The sequence below is a fragment of the Impatiens glandulifera genome, chromosome 4 (genome assembly GCF_907164915.1).
Source record: "Impatiens glandulifera chromosome 4, dImpGla2.1, whole genome shotgun sequence".
Lineage (NCBI taxonomy): Eukaryota > Viridiplantae > Streptophyta > Magnoliopsida > Ericales > Balsaminaceae > Impatiens > Impatiens glandulifera.
This window is the reverse complement of record NC_061865.1, coordinates 4,354,215-4,380,356: the sequence shown is the minus strand read 5'-3', so window position 1 is coordinate 4,380,356 and position 26,142 is coordinate 4,354,215. Positions and strand designations below refer to the sequence as shown.

The window sequence follows — 26,142 nt, the reverse complement described above, 5'->3', positions numbered from 1 at the left end:
TTTATCACTTTTAAACAAAAAAATCATTAGGTTCATATCGTTTACCACTGTGTTAGAAAGATATATATTTTAAAAATTTTCAAAACACGTAAATATGTTGTCGGTTAGTTAAATATTTAATTTTTTTATTATACAGATGAACAATAAAACTCGATTCAATTGATTTATTATGTTTTAATTTGATTTTTTCAGTTTTACTAACACATATAATTTAAACCATAGACTAATAATATTACAAGTAGATAAAAAAATATTAAGAGAGAAAAGTTAAATATAAAAAATAAATAATAATTTTTATATTTAATTTTTTATATATATAATATATATATATATTAAATATAATTAAATATTTAAAAAATATATATTTATATATTTTCTTAATTTGATTTATCCAATCTTCATATTATTACTCAATATAAATAAAAAATTTAATATATATATATATATTAGAAAAAAAATAAAAATAAAAAATAGTTAGTTGGAATACAGAAAATAATTAATAATCTTATATTTTATCTTTATATATATCTTTATTAAATATAATATATATTTCTATACTTTGTTAATTTATTTTATTCACTTCTCTAACAAAATTGATATAAATGGTAGATTTTTAGCTCTATAATCATTACTTATATATATATATATATTAAAAAATTAATATAATAATACATTATCATAATATTTAATATTTTTATTAATATTATGATAATATTTAGCATATATATATTATTATATATCTTAACATTCATTCATTTTCAACTTCACCGAATGCATTCGATCTCAACCGTTGTCCAATTCATGGGAAACAATTGGTTCTTCCTCCATAGATACAGTCAGGTGCGGAATCAGGATGAAAAATTACTTGGGGCTGACTTCAACTTACACTTCAGATTTAACTTTTTATGTTTTATTTTTTTTCTATAATTGAAAAAATAAATTAATAAATTCAAACATATAAAATTAATAGTTTTTCTTTTAGCTTCCATAGTTGATAGTTCCATTATAACCCTGACAAAATTTAAATAAAACACATGTAATATAATTTAATCCACTTCCTCCGATAACGATCATCGATCATATGTGCTCAGAAGATTTGATGAATATGTTAGACGTTTAAGAGAAAGAGAATAATTATGTGCATCTTTATTGAATATAATAAAAATATTTATACTTGAGTTAAATTAAGAATATAAGAAAACTATAATATAATATATTATAAAATATAATATATTATATTATATAATATAATAAAATATCAATATAATATATTATATTATTATATACACTAACCTGACGAAAGAAGTTTATTTGATTATTTGGTCCAAATGGATAAATATTTAAAAAGAATAGACAATTTTATTCATTTTGCCCTGTTTTTTTTTTTTAATTTAATTGGGTCTGAAGCACACCATAATTTAAGGATTATTTTAATTTAGGTGGGGCTGGAGCCTACCATAGCCCGTCCCGTGGCTCCGCCTCTGGATACAGTGGGTCGTCTCACCGTTCCCTTACCCATCCAGCTTGTGGGATCCCTCCCTTCTCCCCACCAGCAACAACTACACGGTCTCCTTGGCCTACAACCTCAACAACAAGCTTATTCGGTTACGGCATATAATCTAGCATATATCGAGAACGTCATACACACCCTCAATATTACTCCTCCATATGCAAACTGGTACATGGATGGACACATGTGACATCCGCGCAAGCGAGCTCTTCAAGGGTTGACGAAGTAAGGCAGACTTTTATATTTATTTTTATTTATACAGTTAGTTCTTTATTATTTAAAACCTAATTAATTTAACTTCTCAACATTTTCGTAACATATTTTTTTAAATCAAGTATTCTTATATTTTATTAGGTTTTGTATATTTATTTTATTTTAGTAAGGTATTTTGGGGCTGTTTGATTAATATGCTCACCTACGGGTATTAGTATAATACCAATAACTTTTTCAGTCACAACGAAAATTTTTTTCCTGGATTCTCCCTTGAATGCGGGTGTGTAAGATCGGCTCGGAACACAGACGATCAAGTTTGTTATGCAACCTTATCTCGTTCTAGTGTAAAGGTTGAGTACAAAGGGGTAACTAATGTGGTTTCAAAATCATGTTGGTTGAGAAACCTCCTATCACATTCTCAAATTGCCGACATCCTTACAAAAGTCTTTTGTTAGTACTATTAATTGAAGATTTTCGGAATAGTCTCATTGTTGAGTATGTATCTCCTGTTTCAACTGTAACGTTAACAAATAATAAGCTAGCAGTAATATATAAACAAACTAACAATTTAGTAACACGTAGAATAATAATATATAAACAAATTAATAACACTTACAAACCTATTAATAATCTATAAAAACAATTACTAATTTGACAAATAATAAGCTAACAACAATATATAAACAGATTAACATTTTCCACTAATGGATAGAGGATTGATAGGTATAAAAACTATATATGTTAAAGTGGCAGTAACGAGGAAAATGTTATTTGTAACTGTATAAATATTGTAATCTAGTTAAAATAAATGTATTCAAACGATGTCTTATAAAAAACACAGAATAACTAATCTCTTAAGAAAATCAGACGGTTCATTCATCTCTAGGATCCATGAAAGGAGTCTCAAAATTTTCTTTGAGTAAAAAAAAAATAAAAATTACAAACCTCGCGTTTGGAATTCCTCACCCTCTAAATCCTCACATGCAGGCTGCTATTATGAAGAAAATTTGCATTGCGGTCACGTAATTCCTTCTCAAATTCATTCTTTTAAATTTTCTCCTAATCATTCTTCGTAACCATGCATATTTTTCTTTCTTGATACAAATTTAAATTTATAAAATTATTTTTTAAATATAATACAAGAAAATACTTTTTAATGTGGAATGTATAATAAAATTCAAAATCAATCTTTATTTAATATGAGTAAAAAATCTCAATTAAATTACGCAATTGTACATGTCAAACACTTATTTTAACACTATTTTTACGCGTCTTTACTCAAAAAAAAAAATGCAACAAAAGTATGAATATGATAAGCGGTGGAAAAAACTTTCAATCCTTTTCCAAGAAAATTAAAAATAAAATATTTTTTTATCGATTGATATTCCTAAGTTTTGTCTATAAGATAAAACTAAATTTAATTTACATTCATTGAGAAAATCTTAATTAAAAAAAGAAATCCAAGTTTGTTTAGTTTAGCCATAGAAGACGATGATCAACATGAAATAAGAAATTAGTGAAAACCTTAAACAAATCAAATCATAATTAATAAAATCTTAACTAAATTACCTTAAATCAACGTGAAAGAAGAAAATCTTAAAGAAATCAAATTCTAAAAACATAATATCACCTCAAATGATTAAACCACCTCTCACCTCACTGCTTCCCAGCCCTAGCTAGACCATTTTTTATCTCCATATTGCCGCACCAATTTCACAAGTCTACTACAATAATTAATTAAATTCTAAAATCAACCAAAACAAATTCTAAAATTAAATTCAAAGATGAATTAATATGTCTTCTTCTCTCATCCACTGGCCTTTGATGAGTAAACTATTTTTCAATGCCTTACTTTTCTTTTTCGATTTGTTTTCTTATTCATGATACATCAAATGCGATAGTTCTGTGTTGTTAGAATAATCATCAACACTTAATGTAGGTGCCGCAATCCCAGACCTAGATGAGTTAGAATGAGAGAAGGAAATAGAAAAACTCAAATTCTACTCTCAAATAACAATTTGACTATATTTTTACAATTTTAATAATTGACAAGTTAATAAAAAAACATTTACGAGGAAACACAAGTCATTAACAAAGCTTCAATAAATTGAGTTGCGACATTTCTCTAGCAGGATCCATATCACTAATTTTGTAACCATTGATCTTACAAAATTTGTATGTGCTGAAAACAATATTGTGCAATAAAGAAAGTTGTAAAAACAATGTGTTTTGGTCATATACTTAATCAATGTTTGTGTTTATTATACAGACTTTATTACAAACCAATAAAACATTTCAAATAAAAATTGAACAATAAGGAATGACTAAATAAATCACTATTAGGAATCTTATGTATAAGTAAACACAAAATATATACTAATTTAAACAAATCTCATAACATTAGAAAACATATTAAATTCTAATTGTTCATACATTTTTTTTCATATATATATATAATAACTAATCGATAAATATAAGTGAATTGATTATGACATAAATAAAGGATCAATTAAGTATTGGAAAAATAATAAAAATATGTATAAAAATTATTTTGATTTAAATATTGAATTTAAACAATAATTCAAAATAGAAAAAGGAACAGCAAAATAAGTTGATATTAAAATATTTTAAGAGATGTGTATTAAGATCTAAAATAATTTTATTTTTTTATATTTGATTTTATTGGGTGATTTGAATTAATATTATTTTGTTATTGATTTATTTAATGTTTTGAAAATAATAATTTGTTTTAATATATTGTAATAGTAAATAAAAAAAATTTATATTGATTTAAACCTATTAATAGAGTAGATATACTAGCCACTAGTTGTTACAGTATACGACTATACGGGTAGACATTAAAATAGAAAAATAATGGTAAAAATACTAAAATGCCCCAAGAGTTTGTTTGATTATTTTTGAAATTTTTGCAATGAGATATTTGGTCAAATTGTAATTTTAAAAGAAAATTAATAATTTATTTGTTTATTAGAGGAAGGTCCCAATTCAAAATGTATTAAAGATTTGCCATGGTTTTTTTTTTCTTTTTCTCGAAAATGTTTTTTTATTGAGTTGTTATATGAATTATTTTTCAAGTATTTATGTGATTCTTTATTAATTATAATTAAATTAGAAAATTTGTTATAAAAAGAATCCCAAATATAATATTTTAATTTTAATGTTATTTTGTGACTTGTTTACCGTGATTCAGAAAATTTGTTTTGAAAGACATTTCCTTTTTTTTCATAATAAGTTGCGATTTTGTGTAACTTGTAAATAAGAAAATAGTACCTAAATTATTAAGTAAGGGAAGTTAAGTTTTCTGTATTCAAATGTACAAAAGTAAGTCACCATGAAAATTGTCACTTGCTATAATATTAAAAATAAGAGTTCCAATAATATTTATTCAAGTCATTTGACATCTATAAAGAATGAGGATGTATACAAAATCAAGACTAGATCCATCCATTTAATACTTATATATGTTGATTGGCAAATCTGACAGACTATTTTGAGCATATTTAGGGTTAGGGTTACTTATATATATCCATGCTTTTCTTTATTTATTTGAGTTGTCTTTTGATTAATATGTTCTTGTATTTTTAATTTCTGTAAGCTAATTTTTTTACAAGAGATCAAAATTAAACATAAAATTCTAGGTGTCAAGAATAAAAAAGATAGAAGGAGATTGTTTGTTATTTGAGACTTGAGAGTCTAATTTGACTTTTTATTTATTAATTTATTAAACTATGCTCTTTGAATTATATAGACTTTATCACAAACCAATAAAACATCCCAAATAAATCAACACAAAATATATATTGATTTAAACAAGTCTCCACAACATTAGAATTCTAATTATTCATACTTTTTTTTTCTTCTATATATACATATTTAATAATTAGTAAACATAAGTGAATTGATTGTGACATAAATAAAGGATCAATTGAGTATTAATGTAACAATAATAAAATTATGTATAAAAATTATTTTGATTTAAAATATTGAATTTAAATAATAATTCAAAATAGAAAAAGGAACAGCATATAGACAAGTAACTACTACTACTTTTGACTTAGCAATATTTTGATATTAATGTTGAATATAGACAACATATATACATAATCGTACTCATCTCTCACATATGTTACTCTACTCATCAAATATATATAATCTAATTAGCTATATTATTATATTCATCTACATGCATGCATGCATGACCACTCATCTCATCTATTAATTATATTGCTTATTTAGATGAATCGCTATCATTTGGTATGAAGCTGCATGCTTCCTTAATTGTAGGATAACTAATTAGATATATCTTTGAATCTGTACTAATACAAGTTAGTCGTATAATCTCTAAACTGGATCTTATTTATTGTTTGGAAACTTTCTGTTTGTTGAAACTAATAATAATAACCTGTTTGTTGGATTAGCTGCTTTAGGTAATTAGAATCTAGCTAGCTAGGTTAGACGACATAGAACGAACCTAATTAACGGACATCTTATTATTCCCATTAGATTAGATAGACCCCGGTTGAACAATCATTGAGCTTTTAGTTTCATTTTGTGACATTTCAGTCATTTTAGAAAATTTATATGATTAAATATTAACAAAGATTCTCAGAAGAATTAGAAAATATTAATATTAAATATGCAATCAAAACCAAAATAAATTATTTATTTAATACTTCCAAAAATTTTAGAATTGTATCGGTAACATGATTAGGTGCACAATCAGAATTTAACATCATTTTCAGAAATCTATGGGCGTCCTCCACTCGACCCGCCTTAGCGTGGATATCGATCATCGTGTTGAAGGTTATCCGACAAGGGTGCATTCCACTAGATTTCATTTCCTCAAAAAACTTGTTTGCTTTATCCAAATCGCCGCACTTTCCAAAAGCATTAATCAAGGTGTTGTACATGATATGGTCAAGATAACCCCCTCCATCCTTGTATGAATTGAGAAACTGGTTTAGTAGATCAACTCTCCCCATTTTCCCTAACCCGTGGATAATCATATTGTAGGTTGCTACGTCGGCATTACATAGATTTTTATCCATCTTGTGAAGCACATCCCATGCCTCATCGAAATATCCATTGTCGACCAAACAAGAAATAATGGAATTGTAGGTGTATGTGATAGGGTTGAGACCCATTTCCCGGGACTTCACAAACAATTGGCATGCTAAGCTCATGTCTCCCTTGGCTAGGTATGCCGACAAGTACACATTGACCATATTGATGTAGTAACATTCACTTACATGTTCAGTAACATGTCTAGATTGTATTCTTTTGCTTTTCCTTTTAAGAGAGATCATTTGGTACAAATCACTTTTATGTGTGGATAGTTGCGAAGAATTCTCCTCTTCAATATCAACAACCTCTGATTTATCATCGTCTCGAGTAATCCTAGTTAAGTTCATATTTTTTCCCCTCAATATATCTATGTTGGTTTTCCATTTCAAAACTTCTGGCGAGAAGAGATTTTCTTCTCTGATATGCTTCAATAGTCTCTCAATCAAATCCCATCTCCCTTTCCTAACTAGCTTAATTAGAAGCGACTCAATCGTGACCAAATCAACGATGAATCCTCTAGCTTCCATTTCTTCGACCAGATTCAGCGCTTCCTCTATCTTATCTTCCTTACAAAACTGTAATATCACGCATTTATAGGTCTCCCCGTTAACTAACGAACATTTATCCTTCAAATCACAAAACATTGTGTACGCATCCTCGCCCTTTCCATTATTGAACAATCCAACAATTAATATATTGTAAGTACATAGAGAAACCTTCAGTCCTTCATCGATCATTCTTTCATAAAGCTCGACTGCGTTCGTAACCATCCCATTATTAAACAACCCATTTAAAAGGGAGTTATAAATCATTGAATCAGGATGCAAACCTTTATTTAGCATCCCGGTGAATATCTTTAATGCATATTGGATTCTAAATCTGAAACAGGCTTGAATTAGAATTCTATAGGTGTAAGCATCAGTTTCATGGCATGATTCTTCCCAAACCATGATTGCATATCTCATTCTATTAGCAAGACAGAGAGCATGAATAAGGCTATTAAATGTGAACAAGTCCGGATCAAGTGAATAACCCTCATCCTTCATCTTTTCGAAAAGTCGCATTGACATTTCAAGATCACCCCAACAACACCCAAAAGCATGGATACATATATTATATCCTAACCAATCCAATTTGAAATGTCTTTTAGTTCTAAGTTTATTAAAAACTTGGATAAGTTCCTTCTTCATGTCTGCCCTTTTAAGAGCAGTAAGCAATTCATTGCAGACAGTGACCTCAATCAATTCACTGGCATCTAGAAGCTTAAAGAAGATGGACAAAGCCGAGTCAATTTGCCCTTTGCGGATGAGTGCAACAATAACAAAACCATAAAGTTCGGGGACATGGTTCATGGTTTTTAAGGCTGAAGAATGAACAAATGCATTGAAAACTAAATTAAAGGTTGAAGAATCAAGAACATGCCCATCTCGCTTCATAGATATCAAAATGTCAAAGATGTCATGGCGGCGGCGTACACTGCGGGATCTAAAGATTGAGTGGATCACCGCTAAATAAGTTGTGGACGAGTGTTTATAATTAGGACTCAGCGTACACCATCTGAAGAAATCCACCTTCATGTCAATGTCAAGAGAATTCCTTCGAAGAATTTGGAGAACAAGACCCTCGGAGATTGGAACATTCTCCCCTTCGAGGTTACAAACTCCTCCTCCTCCTCCGTCTCTACACAGAGCTTTGACAACAAATGCGACAAGTGAGGAATTCCGAATATGTGATGCGCCGTTACTAGAAGTTCTGACGTTAGATATGTTTCTACATAATATGAATGCAAAACAGGAGTAGATTGTTCTTGTTGTTGTAGACCCTCCTCCTCCTCTAATAACGTGGTGCATTACAATCAAATAGTAGTTTATAATTGAAATTCCAGGAATTCCTTAAGATAGTTTACAATCAAACCCATGTGTGTATGAAGAATACTTGACACGGGGATTTGAAGAGAAGAAATCCTGCTGAAATTTGAATGAAAAGCAAACCAGAACACCAGAATAACGTTAACAATGATATTAAGAAAAACACTGTGGCAATAATATAATACAGTTAATCCTTCAAGGTTACACACAAGAAACAAGCCTCAATATATATGAAACATGAATGAGCTCAATATAATAATTGAAATATAAACAACACACCCAATTCCAAATCTACAATGGCTAAGAACACAACTATAAAATATTATCACATTGACCCAAAAAGAAGCACTAGAATACAAAGTGAGATAGTATCATCCGAATGTTGCCATATCAATCAAAACAAATGGAAATCAAGCATTTTTTAAATAGGCACACCAGAATTAAGTGATGTCTCAAGGACCCAGATCAGAAGATGTATAGGTAACTTTGTTTAAACAAGTCTCAACATGAATTATTTAACCATGATAATAGAAACAGGAAACACACACAATCTTGCAGCCTAAACTAACTCTGATATCCACTAAGGAATAACCTTACCTAATTCGGAGTATTGCAACCCCAACGACGATGGGGGAGGAGCTTGTGCAGGGAATGCGGCGGCGCGAGGAAGAAGAGAAAACCCTTATTTTTCATATAATTTCATTACATTTTTAGGGGTTAAATTGGTTTTCCTTTTATTTTTTAAATAAATAAATACCTATCATAATCTAACTTTCAAAAATAATAATTATAACCTGTTTGCCGCCTATCATCACAATGTCACCCATTCTCAAATTAACTTTTCAAACTAATATATTTTATTCATTTATTTTCAAACTAACAACTTACTTTATTATTAAAACTCAATTTTTTTTTTAATTTATTTATATTTAAACTTATTATTAAATATATATATATATATATATCTAAATTATTATTTTATTAAAATATTTAAATTATTTTTTTTATAAATTTAATTATTTATATTTTGATTATATATATATATATATATATATTTAAATTATTATTTTTATAAATTTAATTATTTATGTTTTAATATATATTTACTTTTAATTATTATTTTATATAACATTTTATTTTAAAAAATTTAATCTAATATTATATAAATAAGAATGGTTTAAATATAATGACAAAAATATTATAAAAAAAAAAAACTATGATTCAAATGTCATCAAATAAAATGAAAAATAATTAGATATAGTTGGTAATTATTTTTATAAATTATTAAATTTTTATATATGATTATGGTTAAAATATTAAAATATATTAGTATTTATCAATTATTAATGTGGATGATAAAGTGAATATTTATTATATTATATAAATAATAATTTGAATGTAAGTTTATATATTAAAATTAAAATTTATAAAAATAATAATTTAAAATATAAATAATAATGTATATATATATCAAAAATATAAATAATTTAATTTATAAAAATAATAATTTAAATATATATATATATATTTAATAATAAATTTAAATATAATAAAATTAAAATATGAAAATTAAATTTGAATGGTAAAATAGCTTAGTTTAGAGATGAATAAAAAAATAGATTAGTTTAGTTTAACTTAGGAAGTTAAAACGTAAACTAATGTTAATGTTAGTTTGAGAATTTTTTTATTTTATTTTATTAATTTCAAGTTTTAAAAAAAATATCACATGTTACTTGTTTCTACAAAATCAAAATCAATTATTAAGGAATTGGTATTTGGCATGGACCGTAGTAATATTGCTAGTTACATCTATCTTGGGTATGAAAATGTACTTTGTTTATTTTATTTAATGTTAATGAATTGTTACAGCTCTCTTTTTTCACTCTTTTTTTTTCACCTCAATCTTTTTTATAATTTTTTTTAACATATAGTGATAATTGTGTACATATGTATGTACGGATGTAATGGCATATTGTTGGTTGGACAAGACTTTAGAAAGACATAGTGTATTAATTAGTCTCTCTAGGATTTTAGGGTTTTGTTGGATAGGAGACCTCATGCAAAAGGTTTGGAATCTGGTTGTAAGAATATATTTATTTTGTTTTTGTTAAACAATGTTAATAAATATATTATCATGTGATTAGATTATTTCACACAAATAAGTATAAAACCATTATATTATGTAAAAAAATGTTTATTAACATATTTGATAGAAATTTAAAAAAGGAAAAACATATTATGTTAGATGATATATATAATTGTGTCTAATTTTATAGAAATTAAATTATATATATTAATATAAAAATATTATCTAATATTATAATTATCATAATATTTTTAATATAATACATTATTTTTATATAAATAAATTTAATTAACATTAAAATTTGTGTGATATATATTTAATGTTATAAATATTATTTATTCTTTATATATATCTTTTAAATTAGATTTTATAAAACTGTAGAAAAAAAAAAACCTTTTCGTTTCTATGGTAAAGCTTGAAGTTTAATAATGTTAACCTTGTTTCGCGTATTAGATTTTTTTTTTTAAATAAAACAATATTTTAAAAGATTTTAAATAATTTTTAACAGTTTTTGAAATTAATAATAAATTAAATTAATTTCAGTTCAAAATTGAATAATTCGAGATTTACCGTATTCAAATTACAATTAAATTTTAAAAAATCCGTATTTTTAAATCAATTAAAGATAATTAATTGAAAAAATTATTTATTTCAAACCAAAGTTTTCAATTAATTTTTTAAAATGAATAAATGTGACATACGTATACAAAAATACCAAAGTTTCTTTTAGTTCATAATTTGGTGATACTTAGGAAGAGCTTTCGCGCTTCATCATCCGTACCCGTTTAAAAATGCTCTTTACTTATAATTTGACTTTTGAAAAATCGGTTGTATAACGTTTTATTTTAACAAATTATTCTTCTAGTACTAAGCATGCATAGGTTTTAGCGTTATTTAAAATATTTTAACAATAATATTTAAATGTACATTTTGCTGATGACATTTACTAGGGAGGAAAATACCTGAAGAATATTAGTTTTTAAAGGCATTAAGGTTTAAACATAAATCCCAAACATGTTTTTGTAAAAAAAAATTTTGTATGGAAATCCCAAAATATTTTATAAGCATTTTCTATTTTTTGGGGATTTTTAGAAAATGGATTAAGGTTCCAAAATTACAAAAATAATTTTGGATTTTTAAAATGAGAACCAAACAGGCCTTGGGTTCGTTTTCATCGGTCGGACCCCTCGAGGTACTAAAGACTTTTTGGTCATTGGTTGAGATTATCGATCGGGGTGTAAAAATCACCTGTCCTAGGAAAGCCCTAGGCTAACTTCATCGGTCATGGGTTTGAGAATTCTTGGTCGAGGTCGAGATTCCTTAGTCTTAGGTTTGACCTTTCGGTCCGGGGTGGAGTCATCGGTCCTAGGTTCGAGAGTTCTCAATCCTAAGTCTGAACTCTTGGTCAGATGCAAAAATTCTCGGTCCTAGCTGAAGAACATCGGTCAGACCTCTTAATCCTCGATGAAGAACATCGGTCGAACCTCTTAGTCATGGCTAACAAGCCTCAGTTCCAAAGAGCATTTAAAATATCCTCACAAGGTATCAATCGACCTAAATGATGATCAATTTGTTTTAAAATTGTTTTGAGGTAAATGGAGCTAGCCAATAGTTTGCATATACCTCATATACTTGATTGATACCAAAATAATAAAACTAGTTGTTCTTTTGGGCCAATTCAAGAACTCAAAATTTTCAATTATTTTGAAAATTTTGATTTTGATTAAACATGATCGGGATATATCAAACATGATCCAAACAGTTGTTTAACATCATTAGAAACATGTTAGGATGATTTTGGGTAGTTGTTCTTGAGGAGTAACCCAAGAATAGTAAACCATTTTTTTGAATTTAAATTTGAGTTTTTCTATTTAATATTGATTGATTGATTCTAACATAAATGAAAAGCTTGGAAATGATCTTAGGATCAATTTCCAACTCAAACATCTAACAACCAGACAATATACAAACTTATAAAAACTGAAATATAAAATTCAATTTCAAATTGGAAGTATGAATTAAAGGGTGATTGAAATCATACCAATGATTGGAAAACACTCCTTAGATCTTAGGGAAGCTTTTGGAATGCATAGAACTAAGCTTTAGAGCATTATATAAAATTTCGAAAAATCTAAAAGCTTAAAGCTTCAATGGCGGATTTCTGAGTTTTTTCGATTTGAAGTTGGAGAGTGGATCTTTTTTTTACGGATATATTTAGGGAGGCTATTTATAGCCTCCTGAAGTTGGTTGGATGCTTCAAGTGAATCAAATTAGCCAAAAATCATTAATGGTGTTTTGGTTGTTCTTCATCCCACTTGCCGGAATATGGATTATTCATCCCTATTGATGTAACAGAAATGATCACCGAAGTAGGATGATCATTTCAGCTAGGGAAATCAAGGCAGCCAGGGCATTCGGTTTGTTGCCATTCACCACAATGGGGACAAAACAATTTGTTGTTAGAAAAACTATGGAAGACAAAGATGAGGATTACGCTTATGATCGATGATTATTATGAGCAAAATTTCTTCGATTCCAATGGAATAGAGGACCCTATTGATTCTTAAGAGAATAAGACATATATAGTTTGGACAATGAAATAGTAGACTTGTGGTATAACCGGAAGGATGAATGGGGATAACGCTCTCATGTCACTCTATAAATATAAATAGTAGATTAATGTTGTGATATTTTTAAAAGTTGAACCTTAAATCATAAATTCAAATGTTTTGATTTTTGTTTAAATATATATGTACGCGTTCGTTTACGTTTCCCTTCCGATTTTCTGGCGCGTGTGCCCTTTTTTTTTATTTAATTGGCATACGCTCCCTTTTTCGAATTGAATTGGCCCGTACAGGTTTTAAATCGATGCACTCGCAAATGTATCGATCTAATTGACTTGAGAGTCGCCACTTTAGTTTACTTCCCAAAGAAACTAAAGAAAAGAAAAATCAGAGATTCATTTTAAGAGTCCGGTGTTTGGTTACGTATTAGGAAAGGGCCTACGGCGCTATGTCCTATACGCCTGTCTTTACAGACAGTCTCTACTCCTAAGTAATTGGCCATATGATGTTTGAAGGATTATTACGTTTTCGTTCTGAGTTCAGAACTTTTTTGCTTGTGTGAGAATATCTTAATCATTTGCAAGGGGCTAGTCCTATTCATGAGGTGTTTGAAGAGGATAAAACATTGAAAGACATTGAAGCATTGAAAAGCATCGAAGAGCATATAGCAAAGTTCTCAGGAAGAGCAAGAGTCACGATTCTAAAGGGAGGACATACAAGTGTGAACGACAAGGACAAAGTTTCGGGTTGAAGATTGGAAATATAATGCTCTTTGGACAAAGGAGAGAAGATGATGAAATAACTCAAGGTCCCAAGTGTTTTTCCATTTTTTAGAATTTTCAAAATTAAGGAAAACTCTGAGTACAACTCATTAAAATGAGTCATTTTCAAAAAATAATTCCCAAATTTCCCAAACATTTCATATAATAGTCAAAAATATTATTAAAAGCTCATAGGAATCGAGTTTGGAATTTTCGGAGTTATAGAACTCCCGATATGACACTGCAAAGATAGACATTTTTCCAAACGGGCCCTAAAATTTTCGGAAAAAAATATTTTTAAAGAAAATAATATTTGGGAGTTTTGGGGAAATTTTGAGAAAGTTTGAAAGTGGTTTGAATGTTAGAATCATCATTTTAAGGTGGTTTGTTAAAATTGGGAAACAAACAGGACCTAAGTTTATTTTAATTTTTTTTTTTTAAAGTTTTAAATTAAAATAAAAGGAAAAGAAAATTTAGAGGTCCAATTGAAAGGAGGGAAAGAGTTCAGGGACTACTTTAATTTCGAATTAAATAATTAATTCGAAATTAAAGTTGTTAGGCATATTTAAAAATAAAAGAAGCCTGGGGGCTTCTTTGCAACTTCAATAGAAGTTGAGGGAAGAGGATATAACAGAAGTACTCCTCGTCTCCGGCGATCCCTCCGACGATGGCGATTTCCGGCCAGACGATTTCCGGGGATGGCGATTTCCGGCGACCTTCGTCTGCAATCGAATCCTGTTTGAAGATGCTTTTCCATCCATCCATTTCCTTCGCCTAGCCCTCGTCTTCTTCCTCCGCTGCTCATCCTGTTGATTCGCCATATGGATTTGATCAAATCTCAGCCTCAAGAAGACCAAGATTGATTATCCCTAAACTGCAGAATCAACCCGACGTCGTCGGAATCCTGCTTCCAGATCACAACAGAACTCGCCGCGACGATACGTCGAATCACCTGGAGCTCGTCTACGCACTGGAATCGCACCTAATCTTTTACAGCAGAAGAAACTGCACAACCAGCACCTTCTTCTTCTTTGCAAATGCAGGTTTTGGGATTTCAACAGAATAATCTCTTTTGTCTCCAGAACAAGGGTGAAATCCTAATCTAATTCAAACCTAAACTAACCTAAACTAACCTAAACTAACCTAAACCAACATCTATCAATCACAATATCCAGCCAACAGCAAAACAAAACACAATAGCAGGAACATCAAGAATAAGAAAAGCAAAACCAGGAATCAACAATAGAGAAAAAGATGCAGTTGAATCTCTAATACGTGAATGACATCGGTGTACAGAACCGATGCCTCAAACAGATTGTAACAAGCTACATTGGATTGGCGACTCACCTGAATGGAGAAAGAAAGCAGACGAAAAGGAAGAACTGAATTCGCCGATAGCGTAGGAAGTTCAGGTAGACGTTCTACTGTTCTTCGCGTTTATTTCTTTGTCTCCTATCAATTAGTTGAATCCTTCTTCTTCTTCGACGACACTGAAACTGGATTGTATATCTGCTTCTCCTCTCTCAAGAACTGGATTGGAACTCAAAAAAACTGCTCTCTCTCTCTAAAATTCACCAACCAAAAAAACTCCTTCCCCCAACTCATCTTCCCCTCTTTTTTTAATTTTATTACAGGGGTTCATTTGTAATTAGCCCAAAAGTTGAAGGGCACGCTTGGAAGAAAAGAAAAAATATATATTTTCCCTTTTTTTTCGTTTTTCTCCTTTTCCATTATTCTTTCTTTGCACCTTCACACTAAACAAATCACCCCGGTCACGTTTTTGCTCAGAAAATTGTGAAAATTTTATGGTCAATTCTTAACACCACGAACATGAATCTCCTTTTTGAATGAACCCAAACGGACCTTCCTATCCAAAGTTATGATATTTTAAAGTCACCCCTCCATTTCAATCTTTTCGATCCCGCGGTTTTCACTTTCATAACTTTAATAGCCCATAACTTTGTGCACAGAGCTTTCCCCACAATGAGGTTGGTACCATTGGAAAGGCAAGACTCTTGCCTACATCCCCATGTTCTCCTTTGCTTAAGAAATGGTCCGTGTTGGTCAGGATACTAGTCTCACAAAAACGTGTCAGTTCACGCATCACCTTCGCTGCGGGCGACTTGGACTGAGCTTCAGGGAGAACTGGGAGAAGTATTTGGTGTCGTTGGAAAGGTAATTCAAAGGGCTTTCCAACGGTAGCTCATACACTGAAGATGGATCATTGGTGCAAAAGATATGATTTTTAGAAGTGCAACATAGTTTCAACTAGCTCCCAGGATTTGAATTAGTAGTTTTTCCTTCTTTTTGAGCATTTTCTGCACAAATTTGCAAACAATAACATTATACTCAAAATTCAAGATTTTTCAAAACGTACAACATGAACGTGTCACGGGTTGAGAAAACAGAGTCGTTATGAAATTCGACCTTAGGATCGTTATCTTTTAAGCTTTACCGAGTCAGTTTTCCACGATGTGATTCTATTTTTGTTTTCCCGGTTCAATAAACAAACATGAGTATTATTTTGGGCCGGGTTTTTCTATTAGGTATCTAGGGTGTAAAAATGGGGTGTCTACAGAATGCCCCTCTTGGACAGAGTTTGGTGAAAAAAAATCTTGTTTTCGTAAAACGTGTGTCCAAGCCTGAACAAATAGGCGCCACATTTTTATTTTCTCATTTTTACCCCGAGTTGAATGAATGAAAGGGAAAAGAAAGATACAACCTGACCGTGTTCTTCATTGATTCTTCTCTTTTAGCCCTTTTCACATGTGAAGAAACCAGAAGTATGAGCCATGCAACGATCCTCATGGCGTACCTGTAAGAGAGAATGAGACATTAGAACAAGTTTCGTATCAAAGCTTACATAGGAATTTTGGGAAGCAGCATCTTGTCACGATTAGATTCAATAATAGATCGTCATGAGTCATCTTTTCACAGTCGATCTCGTGTGAATTCTTGTCAAGTGAAAGTTCACAAGTAAAAAAAAACCTGCAAAACAAGAGAAACACAATGATAAAGCCAATAGGCTGTCAGTTTAAGAATCAGTTAACAAGCCTCTGTCGTATATCCTCATCAAGGAACCCTACAACTCAAAACGTAATCTCCTAGGTTCACCGATTGACAAAATAGTCGTTCGTTGAGACCTTCTAGAACCATGTACCCCTCCGAGGGTACTCTTCAACAAAGCAACACAACCCTTTGTCTTCAAATGATTGAAATCATCGAGTCTTAGATAGTCTCGATGAATAAGGCAACATGCCAAAATCCGTGGAGGATCCTTGTGGCTTCAAACATTCATAAGAATTTTTTTTGTTTTTGTTTTTTTTTATTTATATTTTTGTGAACACCGAAACGATGACACTCGCGACGATTAAGGATAGAGAAAACAATCGTCTCCCCAACTGCAAGAGCAGATCGGAGCAAGGGGCTTTCTCCAATAAATAGAAGCGAAGAAAACAGTCGCCACCCCGGCTGCGAGAGCAAACCGGAGCATGGGTTTTCTCCATCGAACGGTAATGAAGCAGTCAAACGCCCCTCCGACTACACGAGCAGATCGGAGTTCGGGTCTTCTCCAATTAATGGAAACGAAGAAAACAATCGCCACCCCGGCTGCGAGAGCAAATCGGAGCATGTGTTTTCTCCGTTGAACGGCAATGAAGAAAACAATCGCCTCCCCAACTGCGAGAGCAGATCGGAGCAGGGGTTTTCTCCAATGAACGGCTATGAAGAAGTCAATCGCCCCTCCGTCTGCAAGAACAGATCGGAGTTTGGGTCTTCTCCAATTAATGGAAGCGAAGAAAACAATCGCCACCCCGGCCGCAAAAGCAAACCGGAGCATGGGTTTTCTCCGTTGAACGGCAATGAAGAAAACAATCGCCTCCCCAACTGCGAGAGCAGATCGGAGCAGGGGTTTTCTCCAATGAACGGCTATGAAGAAGTCAATCGCACCTCCGACTGCAAGAGCAGATCGGAGTTTGGGTCTTCTCCAATTAATGGAAGCGAAGAAAACAATCGCCACCCCGGCTGCGAGAGCAAACCGGAGCATGGGTTTTCTTCGTTGAACGACAATGAAGAAAACAATCGCCTCCCCAACTGCGAGAGCAGATCGGAGCAGGGGTTTTCTCCAATGAACGGCTATGAAGAAGTCAATCGCCCCTCCGACTGCAAGAGCAGATCGGAGTTTGGGTCTTCTCCAATTAATGGAAGCGAAGAAAACAATCGCCACCCCAGCTGCGAGAGCAAACCGGAGCATGGGTTTTCTCCGTTGAACGGCAATGAAGAAAACAATCGCTTCCCCAACTGCGAGAGCAGATCGGAGCAGGGGTTTTCTCCAATGAACGGCTATGAAGAAGTCAATCGCCCCTCCGACTGCACGAGCAGATCGGAGTTTGGGTCTTCTCCAATTAATGGAAGCGAAGAAAACAATCGCCACCCCGGCTGCGAGAGCAAACCGGAGCATGGGTTTTCTCCGTTGAATGACAATGAAGAAAACAATCGCCTCCCCAACTGCGAGAGCAGATCGGAGCAGGGGTTTTCTCCAATGAACGGCTATGAAGAAGTCAATCGCCCCTCCGACTGCACGAGCAGATCGGAGTTTGGGTCTTCTCCAATTAATGGAAGCGAAGAAAACAATCGTCACCCCGGCTGCGAGAGCAAACCAGAGCATGGGTTTTCTCCGTTGAACGGCAATGAAGAAAACAATCGCCTCCCCAACTGCGAGAGCAGATCGGAGCAGGGGTTTTCTCCAATGAATAGCTATGAAGAAGTCAATCGCCCCTCCGACTGCAAGAGCAGATCGGAGTTTGGGTCTTCTCCAATTAATGGAAGCAAAGAAAACAATCGCCACCCCAGCTGCGAGAGCAAACCGGAGCATGGGTTTTCTCCGTTGAACGGCAATGAAGAAAACAATCGCCTCCCCAACTGCGAGAGCAGATCGGAGCAGGGGTTTTCTCCAATGAACGGCTATGAAGAAGTCAATCGCCCCTCCGACTGCACGAGCAGATCGGAGTTTGGGTCTTCTCCAATTAATGGAAGCGAAGAAGACAATCGCCACCCCGGCTGCGAGAGCAAACCGGAGCATGGGTTTTCTCCGTTGAACGGCAATGAAGAAAACAATCGCCTCCCCAACTGCGAGAGCAGATCGGAGCAGGGGTTTTCTCCAATGAACGGCTATGAAGAAGTCAATCGCCCCTCCGACTGCACGAGCATATCGGAGTTTGGGTCTTCTCCAATTAATGGAAGCGAAGAAAACAATCGCCACCCCGGCTGCGAGAGCAAACCGGAGCATGGGTTTTCTCCATTGAACGGCAATGAAGAAAACAATCGCCTCCCCAACTGCGAGAGCAGATCGGAGTAGGGGTTTTCTCCAATGAACGACTATGAAGAAGTCAATCGCCCCTCCGACTGCAAGAGCATATCGGAGTTTGGGTCTTCTCCAATTAATGGAAGTGAAGAAAACAATCGCCACCCCGGCTGCGAGAGCAAACCGGAGCATGGGTTTTCTCCGTTGAACGGCAATGAAGAAAACAATCGCCTCCCCAACTGCGAGAGAAGATCGGAGCAGGGGTTTTCTCCAATGAACGGCTATGAAGAAGTCAATCGCCCCTCCGACTGCAAGAGCATATCGGAGTTTGGGTCTTCTCCAATTAATGGAAGCGAAGAAAACAATCGCCACCCCGGCTGCGAGAGCAAACCGGAGCATGGGTTTTCTCCGTTGAACGGCAATGAAGAAAACAATCGCCTCCCCAACTGCGAGAGCATATCGGAGCAGGGGTTTTCTCCAATGAACGGCTATGAAGAAGTCAATCGCCCCTCCGACTGCAAGAGCATATCGGAGTTTTGGTCTTCTCCAATTAATGATAGAGTCTCAGGGACAACAACGCGTAAACACCCCAAAAGATGGAGTCCACGGACAAGGGTAAAGAGAGCAACGTCTCATGACCATAAGAACAATCGAAGTGGGAGTTTCTCGAGTAAAGGAATTAGAACATCCGAATCGCAGAGACTAGGTTCTAAACCAAGGATTACAAAAGAAACACATAAAACAGAAGACTAGTATTAGCATGGAACTTTGAAAATGGCTCCAGCAAAGACTAGAGTATTCGGACCACATGAAGTGAAAGATAAAGACACAATCAGCACGTGGCTTGAAGATATGAATGCATGTTGTTGGTTTTTTTTTTTTTTTTTTTAAATGTCCCTAGTGAAGACGAGGGCATTTAACCTCTGTAATGCAAATACAATGAAGCAGCCTGCACAAGGCTTTGAAAATGTGAATGGATGTTTTTTTTTGTTTTGAAAAATGCCCCTAGTGAAGACTAGGGCATTTTACCTCTGTGATGCAAATACAATGAAGCAGCTTGCACAAGGATTTGAAAATGTGAATGCATGTTTTTTTTTTTTTTTTTAAAAATGCCCCTAGTGAAGACTAGGGCCTTTTATTAAAATGATGCACAAACAGTGAAAGAAGACTTCGATCTCTATGTCGCGTAGTTAGCTCTGGACCGAAACATTTTCAGCGAATATGACTTGTGGAAGGTTCTGGACTGTTTCAACCAAGACGAAATCCGACTTCTTTCTTTTCCTCCCAACGCAAAAAGATCTGACTGATAAAACCCCGCATTTTGCACAAACGATTTGTCGTGAAATGGTCATCAAGTGACCGAATTTCTGGCTCGGGGTAGGGCTTTGGTATTCATTTTTTTAGAACCACCTTGAGTCAAGTGTTTCAGAGTTTCATCTGCTTCCCTCACAACACATTTTTTTAGTATCATCGGTATATCTGACCGAATCGATACACTTAGCGAGATCGCTCAGCGGTGATTTCAAAGTCTCAACCTTTTGATGAATACTTTGCTCGTTGATTTCTTTTTTTTAGTATCATCGGTATATCTGACCGAATCGATACGCCTAGCAAGGTTGCCCAGCGGTGATTTCAAAGTCTCAACCTTCTGATGAATACTTTGCTCATTGATTTTTTTTTAGCATCATCGGTATATCTGACCGAATTGATACGCCTAGCAAGATCGCTCAGCGGTGATTTCAAGGTCTCAACCTTTTGATGAATACTTTGTTCCTTGATTTCTTTCTTTTGAGCATGTCTCTTTTCGCGAAGCCAGACAATTCTCCTAATCCACTCAACTTTCAGGTTAGGTTCGGGTTCTGCTGTGTCTCAAAGGGTTTAAAAACAAAGATTTTTCAGCAATCGCAAGGTATTTTTGAAGGCAGTTGACAGACCAGACTTCCCTACGTGAGTCTTTTAGAAAGACTTCGAAATCGCTTTTGGAAACAGTCCTCGGTTAAGAATTGGTCTTAACGCTTACTCATTTCATAATGTCCTCGTTGGTTCATGACAATAGAGATCACTATCTTCTTCACACTAAGGATAAAAATGTTTTGAAAGATTTTGACCGAACCTATTTGATAGGTTGCCTACCTATCCCCTGAGGATGGGGAATCAGGTCCAAAGGTAGTTCAATAGTTCTTCCTTCAATTCTGAGTGCAATGAATTGAAAGGAAAATGAAAGAAATTCTCTCAACGTGCTTGTTAACAGGTCCTCAACATGTTTTTTTTAGAAACTTGACCTTAACAATCACATTGAAAGTTTTTTTTTTTCGTTTTTGTTTTTAAATGCATTTGCAAAAATGCCCCTAGTATAGAAACTAGGGGTTCGAAGACAATGTCATGAAATGCATGCTTGTATGCAAATGCAGAGAAAAGATGTTGAATTCATGATATGCATTTTCCGGAAATGCCTTTTGTAGAAAGCGAATGGGCTTAGGCGTTCACCTTATTTGGAACATCTTTGACAATCACGGAACACGTGAAATGAGAAAACCCCCATGATTTTTTCTTTTTGAAACAAATCAAAACCATGTCGTTGATTTCTTTATCTCAGGAGTAGTATTTCTTGAGCGTGTCAAGATTAAAGGGTGATGAACACTCATCGCCATCGAGAGTGGCGAGGCGAACAGCTCCACCTGAAAAAATCTGCTTGATGATGAAAGGTCCCTCCCATGGCGGCTGAAATTTTCCTCTAGGGTCTTGTAGCTCTCGGGTCTTTCTAAGAACAAGGTCCCCTACAACAAGATGCCTAGGTTTAACCTTCTTGTTGAACGCCCTTGTCATGCGTTGTTGATAAGCTTGTGTCTTGCATAGGGCATCTAGCCTCCGGTCCTCCATGAGTGATAGTTGGTCGTATCTGGACTTCAGCCAATCTTCCTCGATGACGTGGCTCTCCAAAAGAACCCTGAGAGTAGGCAATTCCAACTCAATGGGTTGAACTGCCTCCATGCCATATACCAACGAATAAGGAGTTTCGCCTGTAGAGGTCCGAGCGGTGGTTCGGTAACCCCACAGAGCATAGGGTAGCTTCTCATGCCAATCCCTATATGTTTGTGTGGCTTTCTTCAAGATTGAGATCACATTCTTGTTAGCAGCCTCGACTACCCCGTTGGTTTGCGGTCGATATGGTGAAGACTTATGATGCTCGATTTTGAATTCTCTTAAAAGTTCGAGCACATTACCTTGAAAGTGTCGTCCATTATCGGAAATCATCGAATGGGGAACCCCGTATCGACTAATGATATTATTGCGAATGAACTTTGCCACGTGGGAGGATTTGAGGGTTTTGAATGAAGAAGCCTCAACCCACTTGGTAAAGTAGTCGATAGCGACCAATATGAATTCATGGCCATTGGATGCGTGAGGGTAGGGGTGTTCATCGGTTCGGTTTTCGGGTTATTCGAGTTTTCGGTTCGGGTTCTTCGAATTTATATTTTTTTTAAGCAAATTCGAAAACCGAACCGATTTGAATAAATTCGAATTCGGTTTATTCGAATTCGGTGAATTCGAATTCGGTTCGAATTCGGTCGGATATTCGGTTTAGACAAATATTGAAATCACCTCCCCATAAGATAATTTTTTTAAAAAGAGTTAACAAAATAAATAAGTTGTTAAAGAGATCTTATCTACTTAAATTATAAAAAAATATAAATCACGCAAACTTAGCTTAACTCTAATATATATTCGACAATTAAACGACGAAAGTAAAATAGTGTCGCCGACAACAATATATGGCGGTTGAGACGTGTTGACAACTAGAGAAATGGGAAAATGAATTAGGGATTATGGATTTAATGTAGGGATCTAGTAGGAGGTCCATGATAATTTAATATAAATATGTAATAAGTTATATAATATATAATAAAAATAAATAATAAAAATGAATTCGACTTTCGGTTTGGTTTTCGAGTTGAAGCCTAAACTCGAAAACCAAACCGAAAACCGTATTTGAATTCGAATCGGTTTAAAATTCGATTCGAAAACCGAAAATGTATTTCGAATTCGGTTTATTCGAATTCGGTGAATTCGAATTCGGTCGGATATTCGGTTCAGACCAAATATTGAACACCCCTACGTGAGGGTGGATTTTCCCAATGATGTCAATTCCCCATGTAGAAAATGGCCATGGAGAAGTCATGTTATAGAGGAGAGAAGCGAGAGTATGCTTTAGATTAGCATAAATTTGACACTGGTGACACTTCTTGACGAACGCAATGCAATCCTGTTCCAAGTTCTGCCAAAAGTAGCCTAGCCGAAGAACTTTCTTAGCAAGAGCCATGCCATTCATGTGGGAACCGCAATTCCCAGCATGCACTTCTTCCATGATGGTAGTAGACTCCGCCTGATCTACACAAAGCATGTTTTGTCCATCAAAAGATCGTCGATAGAGACATCCCGCCACAACCACATAGCTAGTGGCAAACTGACGGAGAGCGCGGCGCTCTTTCTTCTGAAAGTGGGCAGGGTATTCCCCCCTTTCGATATATGATTGAATGGGCTCGAACCAAGGTTTGCTTGAGATACTAGCGTTAGCCACCACTAGTTTCTCATAGATGCGATTGCACCTCTTTTGGATTTTGAGTGGCTTGATCTTGATTCCTTCGGGAATTTGAGCCATTGCCGCGAGAGTTGCAAGGGCGTCAGCGAAACGGTTCTGACTCCTTGAAGCATGGATGAAAACAACACTTTCGAATTTGGCGATTAAACGCATGAGAAAAGAATGATAAGGTTTAAGATTGTCGCCTTTGACCTGCCAATCCCCATTGGCTTGTGAGATTACAAGATTCGAGTCTCCAATAACCTCCAATCTGCTAATCCTCTTCTCGCTAGCTAACTTGATCCCAGCAATGCATGCTTCGTACTCAGCCTCGTTGTTGGTGACACTATAACTCAACTTAACAGAAGTAGGATTATACGTGCCAGCAGGATTGATCAAAAGGATACCAATGACGTAACCCTGTCTGCCCGACGCGCCATCGAACATTAACTTCCACGTTTCGGATTGAACAACCATGATCTCATCATCTGGAAAGACCATCTCTTCGTCATCGTCTCCAACGGTGATTGGTTGATCAGCTAGGAAATCAGCCACTATGCTCCCCTTGATTGACTTTTGCACGATATATGTGATGTCATATTCTGAAATCATCATCATCCATTTAGCAAGACGCGACGAAAGAAGAGTTCTTTGAAACAAGAAACGAATGGGATCGAGTCTTGACACTAGCTTGATTGGGTGGGCTTGCATGTAGTGGCGCAACCTCTTCGTTACCCAGGCTAGTGCCCAACAGACTTTTTCCACAGAAGAATAGTTCAACTCGTAACCGGTCATCCTTTTGCTGAGGTAGTAGACAGCTACTTCCTCTTTGTTCTCGTTCTCTTGGGCCAACATGCTCCCCATGGATGACTCGGTGACGGTGAGATAAAGAATCAAAGGAACTCCTAGCCTTGGAGACATGAGAATAGGAGGGGATTGCAAATAAGCTTTCACCTTATCAAAGGCGTGTTGACAAGCGTCACTCCAGACGAATTTTTGATCCTTCTTCAGAAGCTTGAAGAGAGGATCGCAAGTGGAAGTGAGCTTACTGATGAAGCGACTAATGTACTGAATTTTCCCGAGAAATCCTCGAACCTCTCGCTCGTTCCGGGGTGTTGGCATGGCCGTGATGGCTGCAATTTTGCTAGGGTCGACTTCTATTCCTCTCTGAGTAATTAGAAATCCCAGCATCTTACCGGCAGTAACACCGAATGTGCATTTCTTTGGATTTAAACGAAGTTGGTATTTCCGAATCCTTTGAAGGAACTTCTCTAGGTTTACAATGTGTCCCGCTCGATTTCGGGATTTCACAATCATATCATCGACGTAGACTTCAACTTCCTTGTGGATCATGTCGTGGAGAATAGTGGTGGTCGCCCTCTGATACGTGGCTCCAGCGTTCTTCAGCCCGAAAGGCATTACACGGTAGCAGAAGGTGCCAACTTCAGTGATAAAAGTAGTCTTTTCTTTGTCCTCAGGCGCCATCAAAACTTGATTATAGCCTGAGAAACCATCCATGAATGATAGGAGCTCATGACCAGCCGCGTGGTCAACCAACACGTCAATGTGTGGGAGTGGGAAATTATCTTTGGGGCTAGCTTTGTTGAGATCACGGTAGTCCACGCACACACGGACTTTTCCATCTTTCTTAGCCACGGGGACCACATTGGCGACCCATTCTGGATATTCGACAACATCTAAAAAGTCGGCTTCCAATTGTTTCTGCACCTCTTCTTTAATCTTGTCGACCATATCGGGTTTCATACGCCGGAGCTTCTACTTGATGGGCTTGGCATCCGGGTACAACGGAATACGATGTTGGACAATTTCAGGGTCAATGCCCGGCATGTCTTTATAAGACCATGCAAAGACGTCTTTGTTAAGCTTCAACAACTCAACTAGATGATGACGCTCGTTTCATCTAAGCTTTGGCCTATCAAGACAATTTGTGGATCCTCCCCCGAATTCAAATTGATTTCAATAGTTTCTTCCACGGAAGAGACTTGATTCTCATTTTCTAAAAATCGTTTCATTTCAAACGGAAAATCATTATCAACAAACATATCATTTGAATTCAAAGTAACATCATGCATTGCATTAAGATGAACATTAGAATCCTCAACAACAACATCCGACTCGGAAACGAAAGGAGAAGGAGGATCAACTAGAGTTTT

At 34.6% G+C, this 26,142-nt stretch overlaps 2 protein-coding genes across 2 annotated transcripts; both read right to left on the bottom strand.

The window, feature by feature from the left end:
- Nucleotides 1–6,402: 6,402 nt before the first annotated feature.
- LOC124934497 (pentatricopeptide repeat-containing protein At4g01570-like) lies at nt 6,403–9,379 on the bottom strand. Its single transcript, XM_047475034.1, has 2 exons — nt 9,274–9,379; nt 6,403–8,775 (listed from the first exon to the last, which is right to left on the bottom strand). Exon 2 carries the CDS (start codon nt 8,656–8,658, stop codon nt 6,403–6,405), a length of 2,256 nt encoding a protein of 751 aa, XP_047330990.1. The 5' UTR covers nt 8,659–8,775; nt 9,274–9,379.
- Nucleotides 9,380–21,981: 12,602 nt separating this feature from the next.
- LOC124934495 lies at nt 21,982–25,720 on the bottom strand. The gene is made up of 2 exons (XM_047475032.1): nt 23,507–25,720; nt 21,982–22,740 (listed from the first exon to the last, which is right to left on the bottom strand). The coding sequence occupies exons 1-2, from the start codon at nt 25,718–25,720 to the stop codon at nt 21,982–21,984; spliced, it is 2,973 nt and encodes a 990-aa protein (XP_047330988.1).
- Nucleotides 25,721–26,142: the final 422 nt, after the last annotated feature.